General features: G+C 42.4%; 1 protein-coding gene across 1 annotated transcript in view; it reads left to right on the top strand.

The window, feature by feature from the left end:
• The first annotated feature begins 441 nt into the window (after positions 1–441).
• Positions 442–27659, top strand: part of Efcab14 (EF-hand calcium binding domain 14) — a 42095-nt gene continuing 14877 nt past the window's right edge. The window contains exons 1-7 of the mRNA XM_041651931.1: positions 442–1544; positions 3259–3407; positions 10478–10623; positions 17342–17440; positions 21455–21565; positions 22642–22728; positions 23566–23757. Coding sequence (XP_041507865.1) covers positions 1360–1544; positions 3259–3407; positions 10478–10623; positions 17342–17440; positions 21455–21565; positions 22642–22728; positions 23566–23757 — 969 coding nt within the window. The 5' untranslated portion in view covers positions 442–1359. The remainder of the gene's footprint in view (positions 1545–3258; positions 3408–10477; positions 10624–17341; positions 17441–21454; positions 21566–22641; positions 22729–23565; positions 23758–27659) is intronic.

Raw genomic sequence — 27659 nt, 5'->3', positions numbered from 1 at the left:
CACAAAGACGTTGGTTATTCTGTCTATTGCAGCATCCCCAGAACTAGAACAGGCTTGAAATGTCACTCTCAATAAACATTTATTGATAGATGCATGAACGGATGGATGAATTATTCAGCTGGGCCATTAAAACTGCAAGCCTAGACAGCCTAAGAGGGGTGGAGCCTCTGAAGAACTTTTCAGCTGACAGAGCGTCGGGAGTCTGTCCCTGTCCCTGCCCCTCGGCAGGCAAAACTCCGCCTCGCCTCCGCTGAAGGAGCTGCAGACTCCCGCGGTCCCGGGTCCAGGGGGCGGGATCTATCCGACCTGACACCAGACCCAACCCGGGCCAGAGCCGCGGCCCCTTTAACTCTCCACCTCCCCAGCACCGTTCTCGCCCTCCGGATTGACGTCACCAGGAGCGCCCAATGGGGGTGCGGTTTACTGGGAGGCTGTGCCCGGGGCCGCTGCCAAAGGGGAAGTGAGCTGGGGCTGGAGCGATGGCCCGGGTCTGCAGCCTGCGGCCGCCGCCGCCGCCACCGCCTGCGCGTCCAGAGCAGCCGCGGCCGGAGCAGGGGCCGGAGGTGCGGCTGGGCTGGCCGCGGCGTGTGTGAGTTGCGGAAGTCGCCGGCGGGGGAACACCGCACCCTCGGAGCACTCCAGGCTGGCCGAGCGGTGGTCTCCCCTCAACACCGCGCCCCTCAAGGCCCGGCAGCAGGGCTGGAGTTTACCCAGGCTCCGGCTCCTCTTTCGCCGGTCTTTCAAACTCAGGACAGAAGTCACAGAAAGGTGATCATCCCTAATCCCAGCCGGCTTCCTGGCCTGGGAGTTTTTTAGGCGCCCAGGCAGTGGCAGTGTCCTCCTGTCGCCACCTCTCCAGCCACGGATTAGCGAGTACCCACTGCCTGCTCTGCAAAGTCTTCTGTCCTCCCATTCGAGAACAAGTTTATTTTCTCTCTGCCTTGGAAATCTTGTCCCAGAGAGCCAGAGTACCTTAGTTTTGTGTATCTTTTCTCAGCTTCTGGAGTACTCCTAGAAATACTGGCTGCCTACAGGGCTAAGAGTCTTGTTCTTGACTCAGCGGGTTGTTTTATTTTCCTTTCGTCAGGAATTTATCCGTTTGACCACCAGTTCCTTGGCCATCTCTATGTAACTTCCCCCCTCCCCCCCCCCCAATTCATCACTGTCCAGTTTCTTCTGGGCTCCATTCTCCAGACCCCAGTAGATCTGGTCAGTCCCACCTCTGGGTGGGAGTGATCAGGGGGCTCTGGCCCAAGATTTCCAACCCTGGAAGGCAGTTCCAAGGCAGCGAGAGAGTTGGGCGTCGGGTACGAACCTGGCAGCTCAGGAGTGGGCGCTCCACTCACCCCGCACAAAAAGATGAAAAAACGCAAAGAGCTCAATGCGCTGATCGGCCTGGCTGGTGACAGTCGGAGAAAGAAGCCCAAGAAAGGCCCAAGCAGCCACCGCCTGCTTCGCACGGAACCCCCTGACTCAGAGTCGGAGACCAGCTCGGAGGAAGAAGAGGAGTTCGGAGCGATTGGAAATCGCTCGCGTTTTGTCAAGTGAGTGGAAGGGTGGTTGGTGAAGGCTGAGATGGGCAAAAGGCCTCCTACACTAAGCTGGGCAAATGGATGAGGAGAGGAGCGTCCTTGGGAAAGCGGTAAGGGAGAAAAGGTGTTGGAGAAGGCAAGTTCAAATCTAATGTCTCGCAAGATCTCCAAATCCAGGGTGGAAGTGTGAACTTGGGGAATGGGCCCTGTAGCCCAAGAAGGAGTAAAAGGTTACTAATGGACAGGGAAGAGAGGCCCTGGAGGTGAGGCACTTTTAAAAAGTAGGTCAAGGGATCTTAAGACCGATAATTATTTCGTATTTTCTTAATGAGTTTGATATTTATTGGTGATGGGAGAATATGGTGAGGGGCATACTGTAGACAGTGTGAACCTTGCAAGTATGGAGGGTGAGGGTACCAGAAAAACAAAAGGCAGTGTTTCCCCAAACCAACCACTAAACAGATGAGCTTTGAGGATTTGGGGCTTGTGAGACAGCTAAAGGAAACCCCAGTGTTTGGGCTCCTGTCAGAGACCAGACTGAAAGAAAAGGGGGTTCTGTTGGGATATGGAAACAAATGTTAGGCAGAGGGCCTGGGAGCCAAAAGGTTCTGGTCTTTTAGTGTGTTCAAATCTCTGTCTTTTTTCATAATCGCTGTGTCTTTTTGTTAAGACTTTGATTTCCTTACCTTTGTCAGAGAGTAGTTAAGGACTGTTGGGTTTGTGTTGTGTTGTGAAGGTCATCTGATACCCTGTGGGGTTAGTTTAGGCCTGAAGGCTAGGAGAAGTTTGGTGTGAAATCTAGCATGTTTCTATTTCTGTCTTCCTAAGGCAGCAGCCTAAAGAATATCAGGTATCCACTTAACCCAACAGGTCTTGTTTCCTTCCTTCCATTTGCTGTAAAATTTGGTCAAAAGTTTATGAAGTTTTAATAAATGAAACAAGGTGTCCTGGGGTAAATGTGCACGTATTCGAGAAAGAGATAGGCAAATTACAGTGCAAGAATAGAATTACATAGACACTCATTTTTACCCTTCTTTCCATCCTCTCTTTGTTTTGTTTTGTTTTCTCAAGGCAGGGTTTCTCAGTGTAATACGTGTAACAACCCTACAGTTCTGGCTGTCCTAGAACTAGCTCCATGGACCAGGCTGGCCTTGAACTCAGAGATCCACCTGCCTCTGCCTCCCAAGTGCTGGGATTAAAAGCATGCACCACCACCACCCAGCATCTTTCTTTTCCTTAGTACTAAGGACTGAACTAGGTTCTCATGTGTAGTAGAAAAGTACATTCTCTACCACCAAGCAAACTCCCCCCACAGTTTTATAAAGCAGGATTTTACTAACTTGCTCAAGCTCTCATAGAACGTGCAATCCTTCTACCTCAACCTCCCAGGCCTTTTCAGACTTTCCAGACTGAGTTCAATACCAAAGACCTCCCTCCAGAATTGACAGCCGTGATCCAGAGCCCACAGATACTTCCCATGAGCCATGGGAACTCCTTGTTCCCTGTGTGGTTTGAAACCTTTGTACCCAATAAGACTTTCCATAGGTCATATTATTCAGTCATTTTCAACCTCCTGCTATTAGATATGAATGTATCATCCTGTGTCCCCTGGTAAATCTCCCGGTTACTCGATAGAGAAGATAGTCACATGGCAACACATACTGCCGCCAGTAAAGCTGGTCTCACCACGGCGTTCTCGCTCACGCTGAATGTATTCTGGTGGCAGGGGAGACTACTTACGATGCTGCAAGATCTGCTATCCCCTCTGTGCTTTTGTCATCCTCGCGGCCTGTGTTGTGGCCTGTGTCGGCTTGGTGTGGATGCAGGTGGCTCTCAAGGAGGATCTGGATGCCCTCAAGGAAAAATTTAGAACAAGTAAGTGGCCAAGTGGTTTTCAAGTTTTAGCAAAAATTGGTCCATGCTGAGTGAGGAATTTGCCCATTCTGGGAGGCAATCACCCATTTTCTTCTATAGACTTCCTGAACTGTCAGCTCAACTGTAGTAACACTTATTTGTTTTTCAATCTGTGAACAAATTCCATGCTATGTGCCATCCAGAGTCTGAAATTACGACATTGTAGTCAACTCAGTGCAAAGAGGAAGAAGACCTGTAGACCAGGAGCCCAGAGCCTTGTTTAGACCCCACCTATAGCCTGAGCTCCCATTATGGTGCGGCTGATGAAACACTGAGCTGTTTCCTTCTACCTCACAGGACCTGTTGACTGAAATGTGGAAGCATCTGTCAGATGACTTCCTCTTTCGAAACACTGTGTAAGAACATGGGACTGGACAGCAGTCACTGTGAGAGCCACCATTTGTGGACTGTCTGCTTGTGCCAAGTCACAAGTGAACCATCCCCCTAAACAGTCCTCTGATGTGGGCATTGTTTTTGCATGCTATCTATCTATCTATCTATCTATCTATCTATCTATCTCCATACACATGCTGGTAAAGATGAGTATTATTGTTTGTGTTCTAAAAGGAAAAAAGAAAAAAATAGAAGCTGGGTAGGTAAGATGGCTCCACAGGTGTAGGCACTTGCTACTGAACCTAATCACCTGAGTTCAGTCTCAGGGATCATGTGTGCTGGAAGGAGAGCACTGACTCTTGCAAGTTGTCCTCTGACTTCCGCAGACACACTGGCATGTACTCATCCTCCCACCCACATACACACACTAAGTGAATGAATGAATGGCATGTACGCATCAACCCACCCACATATGCACACTAAGTGAATGAATGAATGAATGAATATGCAATAAAAAGTTAAAAAAAAATAACTGGGCATGGTGGTGCACACCTTTAATCCCAGAGCACTTGGGAGGCAGAGGCAGGCAGATCACTGTGAATTCAAGGCCAGCCTAGTCTACTAAAGAAGTTCCAGGATAGCCAAGGCTACACAGAAAAGCCCTGTCTTGGGAAAAAAAAAAAAAACAAACAAGCTTAGAACAATTAAGTAGCTTGTTTAGCAATTTAGTGTTTACCAGGTCCTCTTGCCCTTTATGCCCAAATCCATATGTATAGCCTGCTTACTACATTACTCTTCTGGGGCCTATGAAAGCTTCACGAATGTCAAAAAAGGGCCCACAAATCCCTTCTGTACAGCTTGGATCAGTAGTCTATGAAAAGTTCAGTAGATGTTGGAAAAGCTGATTGTGTGTGTGTGTGTGTGTGTGTGTGTGTGTGTGTGTGGTATTCAAGCACAAAGCAAAAACGAATAGTTAGCCAGTAGACTTCTTCCCATAGGATGCTTGTTTATGACATCTGTTACAAAGGGAAAAAACTTCAGATACCATGCATGTCACCTTTTTAAAGTTTTAGGAAACTCTTTTGATCCTTTGAAGTGCATTACACATTCACAAAAAAGTACAGTAATCATAACGGTCCTTACCTTGAGTACAACACAACTCATGAATGAGACATGTATTTGTCTCATGAATGAGGTTTTTGGTTAAGATACTTTTCACGTTAGAAAACGTCCTATGTTCTAATGATGAAGTCCAGTTTTATATATACAAACTGCTTTTTCTGTGTTTGCGGAGTGGTTTAAACCAGGTTTAACTTAACAAATTTTCTCCTTTTAACAACAGTCTGATTTTTGGTTCTAGATTTCAAGAGTTGATTTTCTAAGCTAAGGAACGAGTTTCAGCTTAATCACAGACCTCTGTAGTAATGGGGCGGCGGCGGGGCTGCGTCCCCAACACCCCAGCCGCCTGCCCGGCTAGCTTATGCCCCGAAATAATTACACGGACACTGTATTCTTTTAAACACTGCTTGGCCCATTCTCTTCTAGGCTAATTCTCACATATTAATTTAGCCCATTTCTAATCATCTGTATGTAGCACCCCAAGGTGCGCTTACCGGGGAGATTCTAGCCTATGTCCATCCTGGGTCGGAGCTTCATGGCGTGTGTCTGCCCAGGAGCGGGGCATGGCGTCTCTCTCAGGTGTCTGCTCTAGAGAGGAGCGCTGTGGAGACTCTGAGCTCACTTCCTCTTCCTCCCAGTATCCTGTTCTGTTTACTCCACCTATCTTCTAACCAATAAAATGGGCCAAGGCAGTTCCTTTATTAGCCAATGACCTTCCTCCATCAGACCTCAATAGCAGTAGGCACACCAGGAAACTGACCACAAGCTCCTCAAAGAACTCTGGCTCCAGAACCAGAATTTGAGCCCTTACTTTGCCTCCTAAGCCTGGGAAAGCCATATTAAGCCTAGAAATCACATCCTCCTGCTTTCCTTCACTCGGCTTCTCTTGACTGACAGCCATTTGAGCTTTGAACTTGACCTAGGGACAGTTACTCCTTGGAGTGTTATTGGTGTCTCTCATGATGATGCTTTTTTAAATGTTTTAATATCCACTTTGATTTCCTTCTGAATTTCTGGTTTAGGGATGCGATTGGCTAAGCCCACAATCCTTTGCCAGAATCATCCTGACCTATATGTACTTTGAATCATTCTGTAGAGTTTCTCAGTGTGTTTTATTGTTTTTGCAATATCGCAGATATTTTTATGCCTGTATTTTCTTTGTATGTAAATAATAATCATAACTTGGAAACCGTGTTGAACTGTCCGTGACACTGACAAACCTTTCTGCCCCGTCAGTTCTCAATGATTAGTTGACCTAGGCTTGTGCCACACCTTGCTTTGATCACACAGTGATTATGTGTTTACATTTCATACATTGCTCAGCTCTGCCCTCTGGAGATTCCTTTCTGCAGCTATTCTGTATTTACAGGAAACCAAGGTAACTTATACCTTAGCTGGGCTTGCCATGGATCTCTTTGTTTGTAAAATGTGAGACATAGAGTAGACCTGATAGTCACTTAAATATTTGCCAAGCATTTGTTAGTGCTAGCCCCTAAAAATAGTGCTTTCAGGTGATGTGACTCCATATGCCTGGACTGTTGGGGGTCAGCTTCCTATCATTGAGGAAGATTTTCCTGGAGCCCAAACTGCATATAGTAGCCAGCCGAGTAAAGCAGTAAAACTGGAATTGTCAATCCAGTTGTTTTGTTGGCTTTGATTTGCCACAGTGGAAATGCCAGTAGTCAGTGAGATTGTTTAGTGGGTAAGGGTGCTTACCACCAAGCCTGATGACCTGAGTTCATTCTCTGGTGGTGGAAGGAGAGAACTGCTCTCGTGAGGTACACTCTTACCTCCACATGCATGCTATGGCACAAGAACACCACCACCACAAGCACACACAAGAATGAGAAGGAAAGATAAACAAGGACTTCCAGAAGTAGGGAAGACTGGGGTCTGGCATAGTCTGCCATAAGCTGGACTGCTATGGGCTGATTCCTCGCTAGGTGTGTATGTGTGCGTGTGTTTTATTTCTTTTGTTTTTGGTTTTGGTTTTTTAAGACAGGTTTTCTCTGTATAACAGCCCACACTGTCCTGGAGCTCACTCTGTAGACCAGGCTGCCTTGAACTCCAGAGATGCACCTGCCTCTGCCTTCTGAGTGCCTGGATTAAAGGTCTGCGCCACCACTGCCCAACTGCTCACTAGTTTGTTTGCTTGTTTGTTTGTTTGTTTGTTTTAAAGAAAGAACAGTTATTTTAACTAGATAGACTAATTCTACTACATTGAATAATTATATTTTTAAAAGTATGCTTCTACTTTAAACACATCTCAGTAAGTTTTTTTTCTTCTTAATTCAACAAAACAGTGGAGCTCACTGACTCAGATAAGACCAGCTGTTTGCTTAACTTTACTGCCTTTTGAGAAATCAGAGCCCCTTGTTTTTTATCCAAGGAAGCTGCAAAGAGCAGGAGTGTTGAGAAAGTACCTGAACAGAAAGCAAAGCAGATGGCTTGCTTACCTTTTCTTTGCTGTCAAGGAATAGCTTGATCCTGGAGTCCTTGAAACACGTTTTTTCTTTAAGCCATGCATTTTTAATGTGTGAATATTTTACCTGCATGTGTCTGCATACCACACATGCAGTGCATAGAGGCCAGAAGACTGTCAGATCCCCCAGAGCCAGAGTTACAGGCTGTTGTGAGCTTGCTTGTAACTGAACAGAATGCAGGTCTTCTGGAAGAGCAGCCAGTGCTTTTAACCACTAAACTATCTCCCCAGCCCCTGGCCTTGAAACTTAATTCAGTATTCCTTTTTCCAGAAAGAGTTATTTCAAAAGACTTCCACAGTTATTCAAAGCAAAATTCTATCTCCAGTGCTTCCTCTTTGTCAGTGATGAAACATGAGAGAAAAGGAAAAGAACTTGGAAGAGAAGGAAAGTACCTGTATATCAGGCATATCCTCTTTTTTGGATCGTGCAGGGAAAGTAGTGACTCGATCTTTTGTACAACATGTTAGATGCATTTGTGTGACTAGAGGCACAAAGATGTGCCCCCGACATCTTGAGCATACCAAAAGAGGATTGGTCCTGTGAGCGCGTGGTTTGACTGCTTCTCGTTACTCACTGTAAAATTACAACACTGTAAATTAAATTAAATCACTGTCTATCTGAGCCTATATTTTCTTACCTGTGACACACAGATATATTTCTGCCACCAAAGCACTTTGGTCATTACTCTGTGATCATATCTGTCAACATTTATAGTAATCCTCCCTTCACCTCTAGACTGAGAACTTTGAAGTCTTTTGTATTAGACAGTGGCAAGCACAGAGCTGGCACACAGTGGAGGCTCAGTAACATGTCATTTGATGATAATTAACATAAAAGTTTATTGCAAATTATAAGGGTATTGTATGAATACAAAACATTACTATCGACATTGTCTATGTTGTGTTTGAAGAGTATATCTAGAAATTTCCATTTCCTAATCATGAAAAAATGAAAAAATAAGAACTATTTTTTCTTTTTTTCTTTTGAGATTCTTTTGAGATTCCACATATTAAATTTTAAATGAGTTGCTTTCCATGGTGAAAGAACATGAATAAGTAATCACGAGTTGTTTGTTTGCCATGCTTCCATTTATGTAACAGAAGTGCCTAACTTGGCCTGTCTCTCCTAAAAAGCCCACGTCAGATAATGATTATGAGCCCCTCTTGGCTCATAGACTCCTCAGGATCCAAGACTCGAGCTTGGCAGCTTTATGTGTTCATTAGCTGATAGTTGTAACTCGGATTATTTATGTCTTTGCCTTACTTCTTCCACCTCTAAATTCTATTTATTGCATAGAGACTTTAGGAAAGAGAGACTCTCCCTCCTGAGCATGGAAGGCATTTGTGGGATGGGCTCTTCTTTACAACCCAGCGGAAACTGGATAAGCAATTCAGTGACACAGAGCTGCATTAGTTAGAATGAGCAATGAAACATTCTTACCGCCCGAGATGGATATGTTCTGCAAACGTGTAAATCAAATGCCACACTAAAAGCACTTAGGGAAGTCTGTTATTTAGAATGCAGTCCTTTGGCAGCTACTTCTAAAAAATAAATGAAAATACCTAATTTCATTATTCTGAGTTGTTCCACAGGGGGCTTGCTTAAAGGGAAGGGATGTGACCACTGTCCTCAGTTTCCGTGGGGTTGTGTTGCTAAGTGTGCTTGATGTCTTGGTGTTTTACTTTGTGAGTTTTCTTTGTTGGACTGAACAGGGGGGTAGAGAACTGAGAAATGTGGTTGGCAGGCCAGCAAAGACCAGGCTAATTTAGGTAACAGGTGCTTCCTGAGTGCCTAAGATGCTATTCTGAATGCACATACAGAACAGACTTCACAAGGCATGGAGCTCTCGTTTTAATGAATGATTTTATATTGGCCCTGTATCCAGTGTTTGGTTTTAAAATATATATATTGTAACTAATCAGGAAGTCTGTGACCTGAAGAAAAATGATGTAGGTTTTATTCTGGAGGAACAGCCATTATCAATATTTTATTTTCCATTAAGAGGAAAAATGCTTTTTAAAGAAAGACGAGAATGCACTTTTGCCTCTGCCTCAGGCTTCGAATCCCTTAACCACACAGGAGTTGCCGTTTCACGAGCCCTAATGTCCCCCTCCACGTCATCTAACGTGTTTGTCTTCCTTTCTTCTGGAGCTTTTGGGTTCGTTTATGAAAACACTGCTATTTATGAAAAAAATAAAAACCTTAGCTCTCATATCGGTATCTGAATACTACCTGACAGTCGGCCAGCTGAAAGTAGAAGAAAATAAACATTTAGAGATGTAGTTTCTAATGACCTTGAGCATCCACGGGTAGGAGTTGTAAGTTGTAATTGACTAATCTGGAAACTGATCAGACTTAACATTCATTTATCACCTACTGTATGCCTGTCCAGTTGTGTTAATGCTTTCCAGCCATTCTCACGTCCTTCTAACACTCTTGGAAAGGGGATCTTATACACTACTCCAGATAATTGAGCTCAAAAGAAATTGAGTAATTTACTCAAAATAATAATAAGTTGTAGAGTTGAAATCATCTAACCCTTTCTGCTCATGGTTTTGGTTATAGTTTTTGGACACCTGTCTTCGTTGTCCTTGTTGTTTTGTGGTCCTGGAGATAGAACCCAGTGCCTCGCACATGCCAAACAAGAGTTCTGTCATTGAGCCAAGTAACATAACTTAAGGTTTAGTATTACAAGTGTTAAAAATACACATTTATGCCAGGCGGTGGTGGCACACACCTTTAATCCCTGCACTCAGGAGGCAGAGGTAGGCGGATCTCTATGAGCTCGAGGCCAGCCTGGTCTACAGAGCAAGTTCCAGGACAGGTGCCAAAGCTACAGAGAAACCTTGTCTCAAAAAACCAAATAAATAAAATTAAACACACACACATGTATGTAAATAACAGCATAGCTCTGGCCTCCCTTTTCCTTTTTCCATTGTAGTTAGGTAACTGAGTTAAGTCATTATCATCTCAGAATTTGCATTTTGTGATCTCACTAATGCCTCTTCTTCCTGCCCTCTGATCCTTTTCTCTCTTCCATCTTGGGACCAGAGGGAATGTGATATTTATTTAAAATTGTTCTTATTTTGCTTTCAGTGGAATCTAATCAGAAAAGCTCATTCCAGGAAATCCCCAAACTTAATGAGGAACTTCTCAGCAAACAAAAACAACTTGAGAAGATTGAATCTGGGGAGCTGGGCTTGAGCAGAGTCTGGATCAACATCACAGAAATGAACAAACAGGTAGCAAAAGTGTGACTTTATTCCTGTGTAAGCTGTTATTGGCATTTAGTATAAATTTATAAATTCAGGTTTTGTCTTCTTAAATTCGAGTTTGCCTGTTGTGAGCAGAACATGTTAAAATAGTAATTATTTACCAAAATTTAAAATGCATTTACCAAGTATTTAAATGTTAATTCTTCTTACACATGCACGGAGTTCTACAGAGGTAGAGCATTACCGAGGGGGAGTTATAAGTACTTGAGCCAGTTTCTTCTACAGAGTAGTGTAGGTATCAAATAAGAAGTACCATCTAATTACCAGGGAAAGGGAATCACCTACTGTTAGTAGATGCATTTTGTTTCAGAGAGCTTACACACTTAGAGGTTTAGCACTGGCTTGTAACGTTGTAGGCGGGAAGTCAGATCTACAACAGCTCACAGTCAGCTAGACTAGCTTAGAAACACCCATAGAGTCGGGTAAATGCTTTGGCCAGACAAGCAAGTCTAGACAAACTTGCCTCAAAGTTGTGCATAGCTCGGTAGGCACTGTTCCAAAAGAAGGATTCTACCAGAGAATCAGTGTTTAGTCTAAGGATGCTGACCACGATTCTCACAGTTAGAGTTACTCCACTGGGGTCTTAGCCCCATTCTCAGGTCTGGGTTTTGGGTTGACTTGTCTATTGCTGTTTTAATTTGGCTTATTGTTATTGTTTTTAGTTTAGTTGGGAAAAAATATGGTCACTGAGAAGAAAACTCAAGTACCAAATGAGTGATAGACATGCAACATACTTAAAATTAGGGTTGTCATCTTTGTTGCGATTGAGAGAACAATCTTTTGAGGATGGAGTCCACAGAGTACTAGAATGAGCCAGTAGGAAGCCCTGCTAGAATAAAAGGACCTGTAAATATTTATCAAGTTACATCTTTCAGCCACATTTTGGGAGAAGGATAGTTAGTGTTGAAGACTGCCTTGAACCCACAGTAAGAATGTCTGCCTTGCCCAGTAAAAATGCATGACAAGATGCTGGGGTTTGAATGTGTCTTCCAGTTCACATGTCAAGTGTATATGGAAGTGGAGCCTTTCGTGAGTAATTAGCAATTACCTCTAAATGGTCCTAGAAGAAAAAGAGAAGCCCGTGCTATCTATCACACGTGTTTGTCCTTATCGCATGCACGTGAAGCTCCCCGCTGCTGTGCTGAAGCAAAAACACCCTCATCAGATGCAGTCACGTGTTCTTCATTGAGCTACACGAGCCCGTTTGTAAGTCGCCCGCTCTGGTATTTAACAGTGGCCACAGGAAGTAGACTAAGGCACCATTAGTAGCTAAAATGAAATGTTCTGAAAGCAGTGGCTCACCTGGAAAATGTTCAGTGCCTTATGGCATTGTACTTCCTGCTCATTCCTATTTGGGGGTTTTATTTTGGTTTTGGTTTTGAGATAGAGTTTCATTGTGTATACCGTGCTGACCTGAGTGCTAAGATTATAGGAGCCACTACCTCTGCCTCTATTTTATTTTATTTTTAATCACACAGGAAATAATCGATGGGTGGTAGCAACTGCTATTTACTAGTTATCATTTATTCTCAGCAGTTAAGAAAAGCAGATATTCGTTCCTTTCATACACAAAGACTAGAGTCAGCTGTGGCCCTGCACTCACACAGCACCTGCGCAGTATGGGCAGAGATGACGTCAGGTGAGAGAAGCCCTGAGGCTCTGAGAGAACGAACATTTCTCCTGGGCACTCTGTGGGTTCCACGTGGCAGAACAGAGTCAACCATCACAGACAAGGATGAGATTGCTTTGCATGGCGAGACCAACATCAGCTGTCTATTTCCCATCCCCTCCTCACACACTGGCGTTCTAGGACTGCTCAGGGAGAAAACCCATGCTTGGCTAGTGTAAGAAGCCCTAGGGCTTTGTGTGTGGAACTGGGGAAGGTCAGACTGAAATGCTTTGCAGGTGGGTAGCCCCATGCTTTGCAAGATGCTGGGTTGATTTATAAAAGCAACCTCGTGCAGAGGAGTCCTCTGCTAGCCTAGACCCAGAGGATGGATGCGGGTGGAGCAGAGTTGAAGGTTGTTTAGCCTAGCAGTCTGAGGGCTTTTCTAAAGTTACCGCTGTCCATCTGGTGCTCTAGTCAAATCAGCAGCATTTGTCCTGCGGCAAAGTAGGAATAAAAGTAAAAATAATATTCAGTCGTGTTTCTATAGCTAATGGTAATTGTCAATTCAGGTGCTTCTAGTGGCATTTTTAAACAATTGAAAGTTACTTAAACAACAAGAAAATCTATTCTTTCGCTTAACAAGAACTATTCCTAACACCACGTAAGTTGAGGTTAATTTGGACTGGGGAAAGAAGGCCATCTGGTTGGGAAAGTTAAAATCCAACTTTACCTTGAAAGTTTTTAATCTAGTACGTGAAACTTCATTTATACTTCTGTTTGATTCATGAAGCCTCTGATATCATGCCCACTCCTCCTGGCAGTATAAGGGCCTCCCATACTGTGGAGAACAAATGTTCACAGAGCTGCTTTTATGGAGTCGGACCTTTGGCTCCGTCTTAGTCTTCTCAGACTGCTCTAGCGAAATGCTTTAGACTAGGTAACTTATAAACAATAGGAACAATAGGAGGTTCAAGAGTCCAGGATCAGGGTGTCAGCAGATTTGGTCTCTAATGAAGGCTCATTGTCTGCTTCATGCATGGGGTCTTCTTGTTACATCTTCATTAGCAGAAGGGCAAAGAAGCATCACTGGGCTCTTCGTGAGGGTAGAGCCCTCCCCTATTGTACCTGGAGGGCCCCACCTCTTACTGCCCCCACCTTGGAGATTTTAAACATGAAACTATTAAGAGAGCAACAACATTCAGACTATAATAGGTTTAGAATCAAAAAAGATACAATTCCTTACCCCAGTGATCGTACAGACAATTAGAAGATAGGAAAGTAAACAGTTTGACACGAAGCATATGGTTCAAATGCTGAGGGCATACTTAAATGAATGTCCAACCCAGACTGGGATCAGCTTTCCCAGAAACACTAGGCTAAGCCCTGAAGGGAACAGTGGACCAGGTGGAGAAAGAGAGGCAGCTACACTCAGTAGGACAGAACAGCTGATCTTTATAATTTTATCTACATGTTAAAATCTATTTGTAACCTCAAAATCTGTAAGTATGAGGCTTTTTTGGTCATCCGCTGATGTATGCACAGCAGCAACAACTTTGAGCCACCCCCAGACACTGACAGCTGGAGGGGAGCAAGGCAGCGCCCTGCTTCCTTGTTCTGTTCTCGTGCTGTAAGCAGGTTGGGTTCTGTGGTATATTTCTTGTCACTTTTCACATCTTTGTGGCCTTTGTTGTTGATTTCACTGTAGGTAGGCTTCTTTTAGGCATCGCTTTCAGTGCTCTTAGCTGTGTGTTCAGTGTTAATAAGTCAGCAGTATCATTAATTAAGATGTTTAAACAGAAACACGTGTTAAACAAGGTTATGTATTATATTGATAAGTTACTAAAAACGTGACGGAGGAGCTCACAGGAACCAAGCCCCCACACCTAGAAACAGTGGCTTAGCATTCACTAACTCAGCATTGGCTGTAGCTTTTCAGAAGATAAGTACCCACTAACAAGAATGGGCTGCATTTATAAAGGGAGAGATAAGTGAAAAGACTGCGTATGGAGGAAATTTTAGTCCTTCCTTATAGCCCTAGTTGGGCACAGAAAGAAGCCAGAGATAACGTAAATCAACAAGCACTGTCGAGGACCTTAGGTGCCCTTCTTAGCTCCTGCTGCTCTCTTTTAAGCACTTGTGTACTGGTCGACTGCATATGCATCTAATTGCATTAGGAATTGTACTCTGTGAGGTAATTCAGACCCAGAAAGACAATTATCACATGTACTCACTCATAAGTGGTTTTTAAACATAAAGCAAAGAAAAGCAGTCCACAAATCACAATCCCAGAGAACTTAGACAACAATGAGGACCCTAAGAGAGACATACATAGATCTAATCTACATGGGAAGTAGAAAAAGACAAGATATCCTGAGTAAATTTGGAGCATGGGGACCTTGAGAGAGGGTTGAAAGGGAGGGGAGAGGCAGGGAGGGGAACAGAGAAAAACGTAGAGCTCAATAAAAATCAATAAAATAAAAAAAAAAGAAATTGTACTCTGTAGTCAGCCTCAGGCATAGTGATGAAAATATGGGTGCTGATGGTAATAACTGTTATACATTAAATGTTTTCTTTGTGCAGGCCACTCTGTTGGCTGTACTGCATGTATGAGCTCCTTTCTCTATGTCCTAAGTCACATGATGTAAAAAGTGTTAACCCCAGTTTGCAAATAAGAAAATTGAAACTTGCTGGATGCTCGTGATTCATGCCTTTGATCCCAGAACTCGGGAAGCAGAGGTAGGCACATCTCTGAGTTTGAGGTCAGCCTGGTCTACAGAGTGAGTTCCAGGACAGCCAGGGCTGTTTCACAGAGAGACTCTGTCTCAGGGTGGAGGTTAGTGGAAAGAAAACAAAAATTGAGATTCAAAAGAGGTAAAAGAGCTTACCCAAGGTCACAGCTGTGTAGCAGTCTAGCACTGCTCAGGGATGCAGCGGGTGCTCCAGAGCCTAGACCTACAGTGTTTGTGACGCAGAGAGACGACGACCTAACCTAGTCCTCCTGGGTTGGCTTTCATTAGTTCTCTAGTGTTAAGTGAAATGGCAGCTTCCAGCAGCCACACTGCCTTCTCTGAGACCATTATGTTCCTAGGATACTTGTGACTAGCTCTGCCGTAGCTTCAAGATGTTGGACAGAATAGTTTCTGCCCAGATCACCTAGAGCGCAGTGTGTTATCCCTTTGGGATCTGGCCAGTTGTCAGTGAAAGGAGTTTCTTCACTAGTATCTGAAAGATATTACATAGTAGGGCATGTAGAATAATTGTAAAACATACCTAGGAGAGTAGTCCCTTCCCTTCACATTTATACATAGTTGTCTCGTGTCGGTAGTAGTGTCTGCACCTCATATGTACTTGTAAAATGATCATAGCTTTGAATATGAATCAGCTTATGGGTTATATATCAAGTCTGTATGTGAATAAACGGAGACATGCGGCATGTGCTGTACTACGGCATTCTTTGTTCATGAATATATCTATACATCCGCTGGTTCAGATAAAGACTTGTGCACAAGTAATCTTCAGAATGGGTTTCTATAAATGAAGGCACTGAACAAAATATGTAAACATTTCAGGTTTTGAGGGCTATTCCTTCAGAACAATCCCTTTCCGGTTCACATTCCCATGAACGATGGACGAGAATGCCTGTTTGCTTGTGTTCTCTGACTACTCAGTATTGTCCATAGCTTCTTAAAGGAATGGCAAAAAAACAACAAAAAAATCCTTCCTGATGCAATTGCCACTCTATGAGGTTTATAGCTTTCTAAAAGTATTTCTCATGTGGGCTGAGGTGTCTCACCTTTTTGTTTTGGAATGGATAGAGTTAGCACATTAGTGAGTGATCCGTGTGTTTGAGAACTCTTAAAGAGGATGACATGTGTAAGCACTCAATTTCCCTCCTAAAGAAATGCCGCTGGCTTGATCATTTGTGTCAGGTAGCTGTACCGAGCACTAGTCACGTGTCATTTAACTCTTGTGACCTATATTGATCATCTGTTGCTGGGTTACATTTAATCCTCAAACTTAGTGGCCTAACACAGTAACCCTTCATTATCTCAGTCTCTGTGTGTCAGGAATTGTGAAGCAGCTTAGCAGAATGTTCTGGCTGAATCCCTAGGGTTGCAGCTAAGGTGTCAGCACAAAGCAAATGCCAAGAACTTGTTGAAGGAATGAAAAGGAATCTGGCCCTGCTGTGACATCCTCTGGTGCCACCACTGCTTGGCCTGTCACAAGTACCCAGAAAGTTGGGTGTTTATGAAGCTGCTCTTTGTTACAGTTATTGGTAGACCTTTATTCTCATCCTAAAATTTAGAATAAGAAAGCAGTCTGGCACCAAGACTCTTTTGAAGAGTGTTTGAGTCACACTGCAGGACTTACTAGAATGTGAACTCAGAGCCTGAAATTGCATGTTTCACAGGTTCCCCCAGACCCCATTCAGATAGGAGTCCAGATACTTAAATCCTACCAGTAGAAAGGAAGCCACATTTTATTTTGATTCAATTCCTGTTTTAATACATTCATTGCATCTTTCAGTGAGTCAGTGGGTATTTATTGAGCTCCTTCAGGGTACAAAGTAATGCTTTGGTTGAGCTATTGAGTTTGAAATATTAATCACATTATTAAACCAAAACCAAGTCCCTGAGTAGTTGAAAGTGCTATTCAAGTTGTCAGGATACAGTTCCTGTGGACTATATTTTGTGATGATGGGCTTTTACTTTATAATATATGTTCCCACTCGGACAGGAACAAAAGTTCAGTTAAATAGGTGTTCTCTTTTACCAAAGTGAAGTTTTGAAGTGGTCCTTGATCATCAGTTTTTTCCTGTTCAATTCTTGAAGGATTGTATGGTAATCACCGCCTCTTTTGAGTTATTTAAGAGTTTGGGCCCTGTAGCTGCTAGGACCAAGGTAAAGAATGGCACATGGCTCTGCCTCTTGCTTCCTGATTTTCAGCTCTTCCCAAAGCACTATAGTTCCTCTGCTCCCGAGAGCTGACAGGGACCTTGACATTGTGAGCATAGAGCTTGTGAAGGAAGCGCATACTCTACAAATTCTGTTTTCTTTGTTTATTAATCCTTTTCAGATTTCTCTGTTGAGTTCTGCGGTAAACCACCTGAAAGCCAATGTCAAGTCGGCTGCAGACTTACTTAGCCTGCCTAGCACTGTAGAGGGACTTCAGAAGGTAAGTGCTATGTTTGGACACTACCTAATGCTGGAATTAAGAGTTCACTTTGAAAACCTGGCATTTGACATCAGCTGCTCCAAAAGAGCAGTGTGAAGTATGCCATTGTGTCCTGTGGGGTTCAAATCAGCTTTGCTAGTTGGGACTTTAATTTTCAACAGGTTACTTTATGGTTTCTACAGTTTATCACCCTTTGTCTGTGTGTGTTCTCGAGTTGCTCTGCTGGAACCACCATGTAGCAGGTAGCAGTTTGCTTTTCAGTTTGTCGTTACACTGTCTTCAGGAGCCCCGACCAGTCATGGATGAGAGTTGCTCTAAACACCAACTTTTCCGTGATTGGGAAGGAGTTGAGTTGTTTGTTTTGTTTTGCTGTTTAAAGATGATCTAGGATGAACTGCAGAAGTTAGAAATTGAGGAGCAGTTATGTGACAAAGGGCACTTTTAAACACTGGTGGGGATAATTTGAGAAAAAAATACTTTGGAAACAGTTTGGTATTATTTTCTAAAGATGTCTGTAGACATCCTAAACAGTCACTTGTATGTACACTGTAGACTCAGTGCCTGTGCAAACAGCAGTTGATAATTTCTGTCTGTTTAAGAGCCCTGGTGTGTAGTTAACAGCAGACAAGTGGGATCCAGAAGGATGAGACTCAGGAATGCCTGGAGCTGAATGGGAAGAGTGGGGAGAGGTTGGAAGGGAGAACATGGTTTCCAATTGAACACAAGAGCGTCCCACCATAACAAAAAACGAAAGAAGGGTTTTAGAAATAAGAGCCCTTGAGCTGTGGACTCTTTTAAATCTAGGGTCCTTGGCTTTTTAAAAAGTAGCCTGTGATGTTTGATTCAATCATATGCCAGACTCGGTCCATAAATACCTAGATTGTTACACGGGGTGAAAAATTGCTAAACCACAAACAGAAATAAGACTTGATGTTTTGCAGCCGCAGCACTGTGTGCTCAGTCCCTGTAATTTGCTACTCATTAGTATGGCCATCTGTTCTCAACATTTAAATTAAAAAGATTGAGGCAACTTTAATGAAGCAGATTCTTGCCATCGTTCCCAAGGACCGAGAAGGAAAAAGCAGGCCTCTGTAGTCTTACAGAAGCAACTTGGCAGACTTACATCAGAAAAGGAAACTGGCTTGTTCTTGCTCTCGTTAATTCAATAAACACTTGTGGAGCTTTCTCCAGTGTGTACCAGGCACTTTGCAGTTGGTAGGAATACTAGTTTCAGAGTTTCATTCTAGGATTTACGTGATCTGTCAGCTGCTTTCCTAAAAAACAACCCCCGAACAAGAGCTCACTATCTTCCTGTGTCCTGACAGGCCCAGCCAGCCAGTGAGGATTCTCTAACAGTAGGTGTCTTTGAGTGTCTGGCAGCTTTTTGCAACAACAGTGTTTATGTAGCATAGTAACTTAGAGACAACCCCAAATGTTATCTCTTTGCAAATCCTGCTGGGTTCTGCTTTTATTTTAAACTATATTTCAGTTTCGAAATTGTAGTTTATCTCCAAAACCTAGCTAGCAAAAAACAAAACAACAAAACAATAACAACAAAAACCTAGCTAGCTTTCATTTATGCTATGTGATTTTTTTTAAATATTGAAAATGTTACCAACTCCTATTTCCTTGAATTCTTGTTTCAGTGTAATTTTAAAATGTTACTTTGGGCGGGACGGTGTTGGCGCACTCCTTTAATCCCAGCACTCGGGAGGCAGAGGCAGGCAGATCTCTGTGAGTTCGAGACCAGCCTGGTCTACAAGAGCTGGTTCCAGGACAGGCTCCAAAACCACAGAGAAACCCTGTCTCAAAAAACAAAAATAAAAAAAAAAATTGTTACCTTGGAGACTGGGGATGCAGCTCTGTTGGGTAAGTGCTTGCCTAGCATGCACAAAGCCCTAGATTTGATCCTCAGTACCTCATAAAACCAGTTGTGGTGATACAGGCCTATAATCCCAGCATGTGGAAGGTAGAGGCAGGAAGATCATAAGTTCAAAGTCATCCTTTGCTATATGGCAAGCCTGGGCTATATGAGACCACCTCAAAACAATACAATAACTTTCGTTAAAAGTACTGTTGTCACATTGTAAATCGTCAGTATGTCTTAATAAAAGGATAAAACCCACCAAATAATAACATTCTTTTGGATTTTTTTAAAAAGTAACTCATGGCAACTGAAGAGATAGATCATCAGTTAAGAGCACATACCGCTCTTGCCAAGGCCCACAGTTTGCTTCGTGTACCTCTAGCTCCAGAGGATGCAATAACATCTTTTGACCTCCATGGGCACTTGCGTTCACATGCACATACCTACACATACACTCATACAAATGGGCATAATTTCTTAATTTATTTTAAAGATGACTTCTGAACCATGCCCTCTGCATACTTGGGTTCTTTAGGACTAATATGAGCAAAATAAGTGTTTGGTCAAAAGCATCACCCCAGCTTCCTAACACCCCTTTATACAGAGTCTGGAATATTATAGTTGGAAACCTCATCCCAGCCCCTGGCACCCATCTTTGGAATACTGGGCAGGAACTCCATTTCAAGCCCCTCCCGTGAGAGTTGCCTTAGTCCAAACTCCACCTCCAAGAAAGCCTGCCAAAGGGTGACTCCTCCCCAGGGAAGGTCAAGACCACTCCCACAGGCTACTTAAACTGCCCCCCAGAGATGAACACATGGTCTCCAGGTTTTGTGTGGTCTGCCCTTCTCTCTCTTCCTCTGCCATGCTTTCCTGGTGCCACCCGGGAGCGCTGCATTAAACATGGGCATTTTTATTTGGTCTGATTGGAATTATTTGCGTCGACAGAGAGGCTCATCTTAAGAAATATTCTTAACACTAAGTCGTTGCCTAACTACAGTCATTGCTGACAAAATTCTACTGCCAGGTGGGTTTCCTAGAGCCAAAAAAAATCATACCACCCAATTTTGCTCAAAAGTCATCGCTTAATGCTTGTGACTGTTGACAGTCAACAGCCTTGACTGGTTATCTGCTTGCCTGCAGGGTGTTTATCATACATAGTTTAGGGGTAGGCATATTGTCTGTGAGTCCCAGATTATTGTTTTAGTGTTCCTTTTCCAGTATTTGACTGTTATAAATACTTTTTTAGGAAAATGTATTTTATTTAGGGAAGATTGTGGATTTTCTTAATTGAGAAAATGGCTTGATTTTTATATATGGGAAACTATTCATAGAAAGAACGAATGTGTCTGTCTTTGCTAATTGTTTCAGTATAAATTACATGGAATTCATAGTTTGACTATAGTTGAAAGAACTAAAATACTGATTTATATTTAATTAGTGCTTTAGTGCAAACTAAAATCATAGCATACCACTACACTGCCATTAGAATGGAAAATTTTTTAAATTAACATCACCTGTATTTGTGGATGTATGGAGCAGTGGGGACCCTTTTAAACCATTAATGAGACTGTAAAATGACACAACCATTTTAAAAGATAGTTTGTAAGTTAAGACAGATCTGCACAGCTGTGGATCTGTGTATTGTGACAACGAGAAAGTATAAAAGGAGATGAGGGCACAAGTCTGCATGTAGACTTCCACATGAATGTTTATCACAGCTTTATTTGTAATAGTCGAATCCTGAAAATAGCTAAACATCCATTGATTGGTTAATAAACAAGTTGATAAAAACCATACAATGGCATGTAACATGCTGAGCAGCTTAGACATAAATGAATCTCAGTTGCACTTAGTAAAAGAAGACAAACTAAAAAAAAGCTTTTTAAAGTATATATTTATTTATGTAAAGTTCTAGAAAATACAAACTGATATATAGTAACAGAAAGTGAATAAATGGTTGTCTTGGGAAGTTACATAGAGGCATGAAGAAATTGAGGTTGGGTAATGTCTATTGCTTCTATTATGGAAATAGTTTCACAGATTTATTATGCATTTTGAATATGTGAATGTATTGCATGTCTGTTATACTTACTAGTAAAGCTCTTAAAAGGGAAAACTGATATTCCTACATTTCTTTTTCTATTCAGAGCGTAGCTTCCATTGGCAATACTTTAAACAGTGTCCATCTGGCTGTGGAGGCGATACAGAAAACTGTGGATGAACACAAGAAAACCTTGGAATCACTGCAGAGCAGTATGGTAAGATCTGTTAACATGAGAGAAAGGCAGCATGCGCCTGCTCACCGTTTCCTGTGTCAGAGTCATGATCCCAATGAACTAAGCAGATCCTATTCTGCCTGCTTTAAAAAAACAAAAACAAAACAAAACAAAAACTCTCCAACAAGCAATGTGTACTCACTGGTCTGCCATCTGTACGTCAAACCGTGAAGGTAAATAGGATTGAAAACTAGGTCTTTGGTAAATATGGTAACTGAGAACCTCTGTGACCCATGGTAATAAAGACATAACTCACCATTTCCTTTATCTTGCAGGTGCTCTCAAGTAATGACCCATTTCGTAAAATACTTTTTCCTAATTGTATACCTTCTGCTTCCTAGAACCATGGGTGTTACATCTTTTTCTTTTTAATTTTACCTTCAATTTGTATGAAAGCAAGGTTAATAAATACCTAGGAGTTCAGATTTTAAGGAACACTGTTTTGCCAATTACATCGTTGTAATTGGATCAGCATCTTTTAACTTCCCATGACTGCCAATAGTGATCTTCCTACTAGCACACTGTACTAAACCATAGTTGTGGGCTGCAAAAGAATCAGCTTTATAGTTTTCCCCCAGTAAAGGGTGAAAATATATCTAAGCATGTTATACTTAAGTGTCTGCAAAGAGAGACGAGAGCAGCAGGGATTAGAGGGACAAGTCAACCTCTGACACAGACATCAGCGTGTGTTAAAGGAAAGCAGTTGTGTGCACATTCACTGGCTGTGCTACAGGTAATGGGGAGAGGAGAGAGGAGTTTCAAAAGAATTCATCCCAGTAGGAAACTGAGAGGCATACTAGGAGGAGCTCAGGTTCCTGGAGTAATCTGGGTGCTGCTATCCAGCCTCTGCTTCAGGCTGAACACTCTCAGAAGTCCATGATAGCCATGACACCTTTCATATGGCTCATAATATAAGCTTTGGGGAACTACTGTAGATTAATCCATGGCTACATCCTAGGGAGGCAAGACTGTTCGGGGACCATCTAAGATGGTTAAGTAACCTAGTAGTTAATTGTTGCCTATGTACTAACTTTCATTTGTGTTAACATTTCTTAAAGGAGACTAATGGAAGCAACCAAATCATGCCATCATCTTCAGCTACATCAGAACTTGACAATAAAACCCACAGTGAAAGTTCAAAACAGGTACTTTTGCTTGGGTGGGCTATAGAGGCAGTTTGAGGAATGTGGGCTTAGCATACAGTGCCCCAGCAGGTGCCTCATACATCACCCTCCTGTCTGAGAACTGAGCAGAAAAGACATATGCAAATAGCAATCTAGGCAAAATCCAAAGTGATGGCTGGTTTGAGCCTTAGAAAACTCTGGTAAGAATGTTGAGAAACATATCCTTGAAACTGGTGTTTTCTGAAGTCTAAAGGGAAAAGGCTGGAGAGGAAGAGGCAGGGATACTGGGTTCAGAATCACATTAAAGAAAATAAAGGAAAGCTTCTCTAAGAAGAATTTCTGTCCTGAGTTTAATGCCCTTCAAAACCTATAGTCATCATTCCTTTTTAAGTAGCAATCAGTACTAGACGATGTCAATAAAAATAATTGAATCTTGTACTAAATAATGCACTACTTGCTGTGCTTTTGTTACATGAGCCAATTCAGTAATTGGTATTGTTCCTAAGGTAGTTTTGTTCTGACCAATTAAGTTAATGGGACTTCAGTTAATAACCCAATATGCTCTCCTGCCAGCAAGTGAGGTAAACATCAGGAAATTAATTCCCAAACTCGCCGCTTTGAGGGATTGGACTGGGAGTTTGCAGTCACTTCTCTTCTTCCCCTTCCTGCCTAGCTGAGGCCAAGCAATGCAAGAGAGGGCGAACTGTTGATAGAAGAAAGAGCAAAGCAGTTTCAGGCAGTTCCGCAGCCAGGAAAAGTTCCTTACTCCTTGATGCAAATAACGGTTGCTGCATTGCTCCTGTCCTGCTTGTCTAGCTGCAGTATCTGGGATCCCAAATTTGTTTATTTCCACCCTAGGATATCCTGTACCTTCAAAACTCCTTAGAAGAGATCAACAGTACTGTAGTGGGACACCAGAGACAGAGTGACCTTAAATTCGAGGGGATGAACGAGACACTCAGTAGCCTGACACAGAGACTCAGCCTGGTAGAAAGTGATGTGGTTGCACTGAGCAAGGCAGAAAAAAGAGCAAACCTGACCTCCAGTATGGTAAGCCTTTTCAGATCTGCTGTGGCATGCTCTGTGTTGGTGTGTATTGTCTGTACATAGATGATATCCCCCTCCTTGTGTGAGCAGGGTCTGGCATACTTAAGAGGCTATGCATTTGTTCTGTGCTTATGTCTGCTTAAATCCATATAATAGCTCTCTGAAGTGCACAGGACATGTGTGTCTGAAAGGGGTGAGATCGAGGGTCAGTGTAATCATTCAACTTACTACAACTTGTTGGCAGGAATGAAGTCTTTTACAATGTTGCCAATGGCCCATCAGGTAGGGAAACTTGATGTTTTTCCAAAGGAAGTCTTTTTCCTTCCTTCCCTTTCCTTTCTTTTCTCTTCTCTTCAGGTGTTAGAAGTAGTAAAAGTGGTAGATATAACAATCTTGTGCCATTTTTTTTAACCTTGAACTTGGCTTTCAGATTCATCCTGCTCCTGTCTGCATATTAGAGGAAACCTTTTGCATATAATATTAGGAAAATCATTTAAAACAGATGAATTTGCTTCTATAAACAAACCCTAATGAAACCAATTGGGTCACACAGGAAAGACATGAGAGGAAAGGGGAATTAGATGGGAGGAGGAGATTAGCAGGCGTGGGAGGAACACAGAAGGGCTAATGGGGGAGTGGATGGAGGTGATGCTGATAAATATATTATGTATATGGGTAAAAATAGAATGAAACCCATCATGATGTAGAACTAATATTTGCTAATTAAAACATTTTTTAAGAGGTGAAGTCAGGCCAGGTGGTGGTGGTGCACACTTGCTGGCTCTGAGGGTCACTGCTTTTCATACTCATGAAAAGAGTGTGTTTGTTTTTCATCTGTATGTGATTCATGTGGATCGTTTCGTTAACAGAGATAGGTCTCACTTTTAAAAGTACAATAGAGCAAAGACATGATACTTTTTTTTGATGGAAACCAAATACAGAAAACTGTAGTGTAAATTCAAGTAACCGCCAAAGCTGGAAGCTAACCCACATGTAAAGTCGAGCCCTGGCACATGGTAAGGAATGCTTGAGCTGGCTCTGCCACAGCGAGCTTTGGCAAGCTGCCCGAGTATGGCTTTGAAAGGTGGGGTAGGGAGACCTGTCCCCCTCCGCCTAGCCAGCCTGCTTTACAAGAGTGTGTAATTTACTACAAAGCTGTGAAGATTAAAGGAGTCCTAGTTCTTAAAGCCCTTTTGAACTCAGCTAAGCTAAGTAGGAGCTGAGAACTTTGAATGATTTGATGAATAATGTGCCTTGCAGGGTTTTCAAGGCTTACTGTGAGAACTTATCACCCCAACCCCCTTCTTATTTTTAATCCAGCAAAGATAGTTGGTAATAGTAGCCATCTGTCCTGCTATTTCTTCCAATAGCATCAGACCAAGCCTGGATCTGGGTAGAAGTTCTGTTGCCTTTTATACTTCAGTTTTAAAGTTTGTGACTAAAATGTTTGGAAGCCTCTATTTCCGCTCTGTCTTCTTGTGCCCGTCTTCATTTTCTTCTGTTCTCCTACTCCTTTGCCATCTGCGTTTAAAGTGGTTCCGATCCTTTCAATAAACTTGACCAATTTGTTTAAGAAGTGTTAAGTGTCAGGGTTGGAGAGATGGCTCAGTTGATAAAGTGCCTGCCATACAAGCATGAAGGCCTGAGTTCAGACCCCCAGCACCCACATAAAAGCTGGCACAGTGGCATGAATCTGAAACCCATTAGTTCTGGAGGGAACAGAGACAGACAGATTCCTAGAGCTCATTGGCCAGCTACCCTACTCAAAATGGCAAGCTCTAGGTTCAGTGACTGATGATTATCAGCCTCTGCCTATGCACACACACGCGTGCATGCACATATTCATATGAACACATATGTACACCATACAAACACACAAAAGTATTTTATGTCATTCAAGTTTTAATGTTTCTCCTTAACCTTTTCTTCTCTTTTCGTTACCCTCTAAGATGAGTAATAGGGCTGCCACTCTGAAAAGAAAGTCTTTGGTGAGCAACAGAATTGATTCTGTAAAGGCCCAAAGCATAACAGTAAACAGGAAGCTCCCATAAAGTAAAACAAATGCATCAGAATCTGTAAGCTGTTCCCTCTAAGAGGAGCATTTGATCTCCTGTGATAAATTCCAGGGCAGAGCGGTTAGTACATTGGGATATTAGTGAGTGAATGAATAGGACATCAGGCACCTACCTTGTGCTCAGCACTTTACTGGGAGCTGGGATGGCCACAGTGAGTAAGGCAGATATGTGGCCCCTTTTGTGGGACAGCCCACAAAACTGAACAGATTCTTAATCACAAGTCAGGTAAGCGTAGGGATCAGGTGGGCTTTCCTAAGGAAACGGCTTTTAAGCTAAGACAGTTATTATCCTAGTCTGCTTTATTACTGTGACCATGGTTGAAAACAACACGGGAGGAAGGTGTATTACATCATATGGATTACAGTCCATTATCAAGGGAAGCCAAAGCAAGAGCTTGAAGCAGAAACTGCGGAGGAACACCACTTCCTGGCTTGTTTCCTCTGGCTTGCTCAGCTCCTTTTCTATACAGTTCAGGCCCACCTGCCTAGGGATTTCACCACCTTCAATAGGTTGGGCTCTCCTTCCTCAATTAGCAATTAAGAAAATGCCCTGTATAATGTTCACAGGCCAGTCTAACGGAGGCAGTTCCTCAGCTGAGGTTCCCTCTTCCCAGGAAACTCTAGTTTCTATCTACTTGACAAAAATTTATTAGCACAGTTATCTAAACCAATGGTAAGGGACAGAGGCATAGATAATCTAAAAATGGTGTCCAGCTTAAAACTCATTTCACATTTAGATTGCATTCTCAACACTTTCGTGGGCCTTTTAAGACCTGCTGAGATGAAGGGAAAGCAGGAAGAGTGACAGTGTCTACAGCGTCATCTGAGGTGCACACAGTGTTTGAGTTCAGAGGATAGGAAGTTCATAGGAGATGAACTTGGCTGGTCATGTTATGGAAGCTTTTGATGGAAAGCTTTCTATCTACTTTTTCATCCTTAGTGATTTTAGCTAGCAGTTTTATCCTTGGCAATTATCTAGATAAAGTTGTGTATATTTAAGATTTTGATGCATGGGTTTTTGTTAAGTTTTTAAACTGTTTCTATGCATTTTTCAAACCTCACTTAGAGAATGACAAGAAGATTGTAAGAGCCATATTTAAAGGTTAAACACACACACAAAATAACAGATGGTTACTATTAGAAATTAGTAGTGATTTCCATAGTAAGTCACACTTTAACAGTCAGGTCAGAACACAGTACTGCATTTCTGCCTAAATCTCTCGGCTTTACTTTTAGATCCTTTGCGTCTGATAACTTCATGCTATTTGGTCAGTCTCTTCATATTAGTTCATCAAAGCATTTAGCATCTAGTTTCATTCATATGTCCATATTGTATCTCCCTAAATAAACTAAGTGTCCACTGCACAGTAGTTAGTGGGGTAGGAGTAAAGATAGGGATGTGTAAACTCAAGGTGTAGATGGAGACTGCTAGCTCATTTCCTGACTGCTCAGATCCAAATAATCACACAGAAACTATGTTAATTACAACACTACTTGGCCTATTAGCCCTGGCTTCTTATTAATTAACTCTTACATCTTAAATCAACCCATTTATTAATCTATGTATCACCCCGAGGCTGTAGCCTACCAGTAAGGTTCTAGCATCTGTCTCCTTCAGCAGCTATATGGTGTCTCCATGACTCCTCCTACTCTTTGTATATGTATTTCTGTTCAGATTTCTGCCTAGCTTGCTCTACTAAACCATTGGCCAAAACAGCTTTATTCATCAACTAATAAAAGCAACATATACAGAAGGACATCCCACATCGTCTCCCCTTTTCTATCTAAATAAAAAGGAAGGTTTTAACTTTAACATAGTAAAATTACATAT

Source organism: Microtus oregoni, unplaced genomic scaffold (assembly GCF_018167655.1).
Source record: "Microtus oregoni isolate MIOR12 unplaced genomic scaffold, Mior012 000005F_ref0000423, whole genome shotgun sequence".
Classification (NCBI taxonomy): Eukaryota; Metazoa; Chordata; class Mammalia; order Rodentia; family Cricetidae; genus Microtus; species Microtus oregoni.
The sequence above is the reverse complement of the archived record's forward strand: the minus strand, read 5'-3'. Positions and strand labels throughout refer to the sequence as shown.